General features: G+C 37.0%; 2 protein-coding genes across 3 annotated transcripts; one reads left to right on the top strand and one right to left on the bottom strand.

The window, feature by feature from the left end:
* Positions 1–583: 583 nt before the first annotated feature.
* Positions 584–1,778, bottom strand: LOC106320695 (transmembrane emp24 domain-containing protein p24delta6-like). The gene is made up of 4 exons (XM_013759063.1): positions 1,548–1,778; positions 1,004–1,225; positions 845–921; positions 584–737 (listed from the first exon to the last, which is right to left on the bottom strand). The coding sequence occupies exons 1-4, from the start codon at positions 1,752–1,754 to the stop codon at positions 593–595; spliced, it is 651 nt and encodes a 216-aa protein (XP_013614517.1). The 5' UTR covers positions 1,755–1,778; the 3' UTR covers positions 584–592.
* Positions 1,779–3,428: 1,650 nt separating this feature from the next.
* LOC106320688 lies at positions 3,429–5,240 on the top strand. Of its 2 annotated transcripts, none has more exons than XM_013759056.1 (4): positions 3,429–3,729; positions 4,054–4,675; positions 4,738–4,959; positions 5,042–5,240. In XM_013759056.1, exons 1-4 carry the CDS (start codon positions 3,645–3,647, stop codon positions 5,064–5,066), a joined length of 954 nt encoding a protein of 317 aa, XP_013614510.1. In that variant the 5' UTR covers positions 3,429–3,644; the 3' UTR covers positions 5,067–5,240. The 2 variants fall into 2 exon arrangements, with proteins under 2 accessions (XP_013614510.1, XP_013614511.1); XM_013759057.1 differs by having other exon boundaries at positions 4,054–4,618.
* Positions 5,241–7,376: the final 2,136 nt, after the last annotated feature.

A 7,376-nucleotide genomic window follows, 5' to 3' on the forward strand; every position in this document is an offset into this window, starting at 1 on the left:
TTTTTTGTGTTTTGACGGAAAAATGTATTTTGGAGTGTTTGCGTGAAAACATTTTTTTTGTGATTTTGGCATGAAAACTTGTTTTCGGTTTTTGCGGAAAAACACGTTTTTGCAATTTTGACGGGAAAACATTTTTTTGCAATTTTAGCGGGAAAATGCGTTTTGGGGTTTTGACGTGAAAAAGTAGTTTTTAGCACGAGAAAAAGTGTTTTTATAGTTTTGTTAGTTTTCGTTTGTGACAAAAATGATATTATGTTTAGGTTTGTAATTTGTGAATTACATTAGGGGTATAATAGACATTATACCATTTTGAATGAACCATCTCCATTCAAATGATCCAAATTGGTTCAGCTGAATGGACTTTAAAATTAAGCCTAAATTTCCAAAAGTCATCCGGATGATCCATCTGAATGAGTTGCACTTTTAGTGCCTAAACAAACAAACCTCTCATCTTTATCCAGATGGTCCATCCAGATGGTCCATCCAGATGGAGAAACAAACAGGCCCTTGGTATGACTATATAGTGATCCTCCAAGAAAGATACAATATTGTAATTTTTACTCTAATAATGTTTACTCTAGTAGCAATCAAGTTAGATAAGCTTCTTCTTGAGGAAGAAGCGTTTGAGATGCCAAACTTGAAAAAGTGAAACGATAACAGAGAGACCTAAAGACATAAAGCTAAGCTGTGCAACCCTCTTGTTAGTCTTGTCGTTTATCTCCCTCATAGATGCTTCCCTGCACCATTTAATATTTATAATTAGCAAAGATTCATCAAAAGAGACAGAGATCAGAGTTTTTAGATTTCAAACTATATACAAAACTGAGAAGATAGTGTAAATAACCTGACTCTTAGATAGATAATGTTTGCGCTAATTTCATTTACACGTTCTTCAGATTTTCGAAGCTCAAGCTCCACACCCTGCAAAGAATGTGTATATTCATCCACACGTCTTTTAATTTGCAGAAAATATTGTATTATATGAATTATGAATTAATTATGCCTCGATCTTTTCTTTCTTAGCAACAGCATCCCAGTCTTTGGTTCGAATCCCCATCTTCCAATCAAGACTGACTATAGCAGTGCCATTGACTGTGTAATGTGACTGATCATGATGAGACGACAAACAAGCAAAGTATGTTCCTGTCTCGCTCGTTGTAAATGCAAACTGACCATGCGTCTCGTTTGTTTTCTTGTATAGTTCCTTCCCATGAGGTGATGTTACCTGATAAGTAATAACCACACACACTTGATATATAACCAAGCCCTATAAAACGGTCAGTCTCTAGCATATATGAAAGTGGTGCATTATATAAATGACTAAGCATGAATCTGCATCTATATGCACCATCAAAACTCACTCTCATTTGAGTGGAAATTTGCGATGAATTTTTTAAAATTCAGCCAGTGATACATCTAGATGTAGGCATTTTAATGTACAAAACGAATATCGATTTACATATTCAATCATTTGGGTGAGCAAAAGAACAACATCTAAGAATATGAAGTATGGTTGTGAATAATAATTGGTATTTATGGAGACATACATGAATATCAATCGTGGGACCAAGTCCCACGTTGTCTTGATCGATGCAAAGGTAATCGCCAACGACCACAACGTTGGCTTGGATCATTTCGTAGACGCATCTCTCGCCCGAACTTGGAATCGTTAACCATATCGCCTTCGCTGGTAAAAGAGAGCCACCACCAGCAAGGCAAATCAAACCAATGAATAGTAAAGGTGAGATCGTCATTGTTCGAGAGAGAGATAGTGATGTGATTAATGTTATTTACGTTATGAAGCAAAAAGAAGGTTTAAGACTGTGGGGCGTGGAGGTAAAGTTTGGTGTTCCTTTTTAAGTTGTCGCTATTGGTAGATGATTTTCTTGTAGCCAATCAAGAAAGGCCATGTAGGATGTGATGAACAAGTGTTCACGCGCGAGCGTTTCTGCGTTTACTTTTTTGACCAGACAAAATCATCTCAAGAAGAAATAAGGATTTCAATAAAGATTTTCACAACATTTTTCAATTCCATCATTAGATTTAGTCTAAATTTCTGCGTTTAATTTTTCTGCTCATATTCCAAGAGAAAATAAACATATTACTCTAAATTTAGTCTAAGCCTTCAATGCATATCTATCTTTTAAGGGAAATCTCTATACCAAATCCCGCAAAAATCACTTTTCTTTTTGGTGAAAATATCATTTTTTTCATATTATATATCTAATGTTATTGGTTTATAGATTCTCACATTCTCACTAAAATCTAGAGTTATTGGTTTGATGATTCTATAATTATATACAATATCATTGTTATTCAAAAAATTTAGATTTTAATGATTCTACGAATTTATTAAAACAACTGTTATTGGGAGTTGAATTTTTAATATTTTAACTCACAAAATAAGATTTTGATAATATTACATATTATCCTTGAATTCTTAGAATCATTACATTTCGTTATTTTCATAGATTTTCACAATATACAAAATTCTCTACAACTCTTTCAAATTTAACAAATCTCCCAACTTTTAAAATCAACAAACTTTATAGAATGATTATCTCCACTATATTAAAGTATAATTTACTCGGTGCATATCTTACGTTTTCTTAGATTTTAATAATTTTTACTGTCGGTTTTCTTTGCTGAATGCATATAATATATCAATTTCACTACATTATAAAATGAAATGTCTTAGCAACTTACATCTATGAGCTAATGTATACTCATGTATTATATAGATTATCTGAAAAGTTATGAATGAAAAACAGTTTAAGAGAATTGACCATAAAACCAATAGAAGTTTGAGCCGATATAAAATGCTGGTAAGATGCATAATGACCGAAGGAACATTTTCACCAAAGTTTGGCTCTTTTCAAACATTGTGGAATCTTATGTATTTATCAGATGTCAATAGAATGGATATAGGAGCAACGAATGGATATAGGAGCAATGATATGACATGACTAATACAATGTTTCTTATTTTGTATTAGTCATAAATAAGAAACTAAGTGGTTTGATCTGATCAAAATGTACAATGTCTCCTCCACTTTGCTAGATGAAACTATTGTACATTTGTAATTATAGACAAAATGCAGTGTCTATTCACATGAATAAACGAAGTATCACACAACTACCCAACTTCTAGAAGAAAGATCAATACTTTTTTCTATATTTTTATGATTCCACCAAATCAACTTTGCAAAACCCACTTCTTAAAAAATATTAAATTTTAGTCATCACAAAAAAAAATCATATTCAATTTGTCCAAAAGTCCAACAATTTAATCCACAAAAATAAATAAAACAGACCTACCTATAAAAGAATATTAAAAAAAAAAAAAAAAAAAAAAACTTCTAGCTCAATTTGTGAAAAGTCTTGGCCCAACAAAAAAAAAAAAAAAAAAAAAAAAAAAAAAAAAAACTCAAGGCAGCAGCAACTTTCTTTTTTATTCTGCCCACTTGATTGGCAGAGAAAGAGAGATAAAGGTCGAGAAGGTCTTTTCATCTTCCTTCATCCTCATCGTTTCGCCAGAATGCTCATCAGAAACAATAATCTCCTTTTTGTCTCCATGATGTGTTTTCTCTTCTAATCTCCGGCGAAAGAGATTTCAAAACAGAGGAGAGAGAGATAAGCTAATCTATGGCCGCCGCTATGACCGAGAAGGAAGCTATGGTGGATCCTTTCCTGGTCGAAGCTCTTCAGAACCCTCGTCATCGTCTCACCAGTTAGTCAATTCTCTCCCAAACCCACGATTCAATTTCACATATTGATCTGTTCTCATTAGCTTTCTAGGGTTTGATAGAGTTGGAGAATCATGGGTTTCTCTAAAGTTCAATCCTTTCCTCGATTCAATGTTTTGGTGATTACGGTTGCGTGTTGTTTTCATTGGCATCATGAACATTGAAACTTGACTAATCACTCTGTTTTGCATTAACCCTCAAATGTCAACACTTTTTCGTTTAATTTCTATATCTGGAAAGATTCTTTAAATGTGGTTGATGGGTGATGATGGATAAAGGTTGCATCTTTTTGTCGTTACGTGTTTCAGTTCTGCGTATGGAGCTCGACATTCAAAAGTTCTTTCAAAACCCTGAACAGCTCCAGTTCGAGTTCCAACCCTTTCCAACGTCTTACCTGCGTCTCGCCGCACACCGAGTCGCTCAGCATTACGGACTACCGACAATGTCTTTGGAGAACGGTAACGGTTCTCTAGACGGATCAGACAACAGGATCCTCGTCACCAAGACAGCCGAGAGCAGGTTTCCTCACGTCTGCTTATCAGAAATCCCCGTTAAGCAGCCTGAGAACGGTAGACCAGAGGGCTTCAAGATTGCGATCAAGGCTAGACCCAAGAGAGGATCCGGGAGCGGAGGTGGCGGGTGTGGAGTGCAGCAGAATCTTCTGAGGAGTGTTGAGGAGAGGAAAGAAGAGTATGATAAGGCCCGGGCTCGGATCTTTAACAGTCCTAGTAGCTCTGACTCTGAAGATTCTCCTCCGCTTGAAGGTGTAAACCGAAATGAGAATGACGTGGCGGTTAGTAATAGTGCTGTTGTTGATGCTGGTGGTTCTCGGACTTCTAGAGTAGCTATTATCAGAGATAGAGAGAAAGATCGGTATGATCCTGATTATGACAGGAGCTATGACAGATATGTAGCGGATCCTGCCTACAGGTAAAAACACCATTCCATCTCTTCTTGAACGGGCTGACATTCCATTAATTCATGTTTTGTAGGTACGTTAGGGTTATGCCATCTGGTCAAAGCTTCAGTCCGATGGCAATGCATATGCCATTTCACGATGGGGGCTTCCCGCAGATGCGAAGAGGTCATCAAGCTAATCTAAGCTACGGGCATCCGGTTATGAGTCCGTTTATTAACAACCCGGGTGGTTACACACCGTGGCCGAACTTGCCCTCTGTGAACTATGTGCATTCGTTGAACCGTCCAGACTTCAGGTTTGCTCGTACTAAACTGTTGTTGTTTTGTCCATTAGATTATTCCTGATAGCCATTGCTTACTCTTTTCTTTACCCTGCAGGCATCCTTCTGCAAGCAATCCCTGACAAGAATTTAGTGTTTTGAGTACCTTCAATGTCTGTATTAAGAAAACAGAATCTATATAGATATTTAAGTAGCCTTTAGGAGCTCTCTCTTTTCTGTGCCGCTTCCTTCTTGTATAACAAGACATCTACCCTCTCTTTTGAATTTATTTCTTAATTATATTATTATTATCGAACTTTGAATGAACCCTAACCAATCTTTGATGGTGGAGTTTACTCCTGGTGAACCAAAATGTTCAAAAGAAATTGGAATTAGGTTCTTAGGTGAGATCTTTTTATGGAATGATCCTTGTGTGTTTAATGATAAACAAAGAACATAGAGTCCGGCAAGGTACTATTTGAAGGAAGCAATAGCTTTATAGCTAGCAAATATATCAGATGATGGTGTCTGTCTTGGTGAGAGAAGACCAGGACACTAAATGCCAGCTGTGAACTCACCACCACCATCTTATACAATAAAACAGACTTGCATCTCTCCTCCTTCCTCCACGTCCTCAATCACCTAGGGGCGTTTTGCGACACCTCAGCGCTTCCTCCCTGCAATACCTCTTTCTTCCGTAAAACATTAAACATCTTGGGCTTGAAAATTTCTTGGGCTTATTTATGTTTTTTGTTGGGTTTCTTCGTCGTCGTCGCAAGCAGTAACTCCCGTCATATCGTCTTCCATCCGTTTCTTTGACAGAGAGACTCAGTGTTGATGGCATTCAATCAAATTCACCCACTTTCTCCTCATCAATACAGGTTTTTCTCTTCCCCATCAATCGAATTGGATATATATATAGTCTCTAGGATCTCAGGAGGACTCTCAAACGTCTTACGAATCATATACTTGCGACAACCCTACAAGTAGAAGTTCTTAGAATGGCGATTACTCAGCTCCACTTCTCCGATTTGAAGTCTGGTCGTTTGGAGGACAGAGTTGTCACAAGTCTTCTTCGTTTTTGGGAGGCTAGGAACATTAAGAAATCTGGTGAGCTTATGAGTGTGGATTTCATCTTCCTCAATGAGAAGGTAGCGAATCTTGAAAAGCTTTATTTTAATTACTTTAATATTTCCGCAAGAGTATGTACCATTTAAAACCAACATTCACTGGGTGTGCAGTGCCGTCGACATTCCAAGATTACGGGGAAGAAATTCACAGTTGGTCTTATCTCTGCAACCCCTCTGAACGCAACACTACTCTTTCCAACGGCGGCGTTAGAACATAGTTTAGATCTTGAGCTTGAAGAGATTCATTTTTTGGACACAATTCCTATAGTTTTGAGTTTGGTGATTGTAATTTTAAACAGCTCCAGTATGGGGGAAATTGTGAAGTGCATTGATTTAGTAATGTTTCGTGCTGTTTATATGCCTTACCTACACGGACAGTAAAGCACGTGATTAATACACACCTGCTGGTGGCAATCTCTATCTTTTAGATTGCTCTTTTGTAGGCTGCAAACTCATACTTGGTGTGAGGTGGGAAGCTCGCAAGGTGTGAAGCGTGAAAGTGAGACTGAAACTGAAACTGATGTCTGACTCAGAGAACCGGCTAGCTTCTCTTTGATTTCCTTCTTCTATCTATCATATATATGGCTTAACAATCTTATGCTTTTCGAAAAGGTTTGGAGGAAAATCCATGGTTACAGGAGAAATATAGAGCCACCACATTTAAAACAATTGGAGGCAATGCAGGTTAATAAAACAAGTTTCGGTTTTGATTTGTCTCTCCACATTAATTTTTGATAGCTATCCTATTTCTACTTTGTCCCAGAGAAGATTGCTGGTTAGTAGTTCCGGTCACTGGTGAGGTAACAATGGTGTAGAAACTCTCGAGAGTTCTTTTGTGGGTTCAAAAAGAAAACATGGCAATGGTGGTGAAACACATTTCAATGAGCTTAGCAATGGAGACACTGGGGTATCATCATCCGTAACTTTAAACCATTGATTTTCCTCTGTACGTTTAACTATTTATGCCACAAATTTTTTGGGTTCATGTATATGTTAATGTCTTATGCAGAAAAGAACTACGGTTTCAAGAGGAGAGTTGACGTTTCAAGATATTTATGGTGCAGAGGCATTGCTGAATGAAGAAGATGAGGACGGCTATAGTGATTGGGAACCTGTGCAGCAGAAGATGCCAGTTGAGTTTGTGAAATGGTGTTGCTTCAATTGCACTATGGCAAATCCTGGTGATATGGTTTCATTGTTATGTATATTTTGCTTACTTTTTCATGTTTGAATAATTTTGTTTCTGATCTTATCATTACCAGCGTCTGCAATTATTTGTCTGAGGCATATGGATATTCTGCATCTCTGTTATTTAAAAGACAC

Source organism: Brassica oleracea, unplaced genomic scaffold (assembly GCF_000695525.1).
Source record: "Brassica oleracea var. oleracea cultivar TO1000 unplaced genomic scaffold, BOL UnpScaffold01023, whole genome shotgun sequence".
Lineage (NCBI taxonomy): Eukaryota > Viridiplantae > Streptophyta > Magnoliopsida > Brassicales > Brassicaceae > Brassica > Brassica oleracea.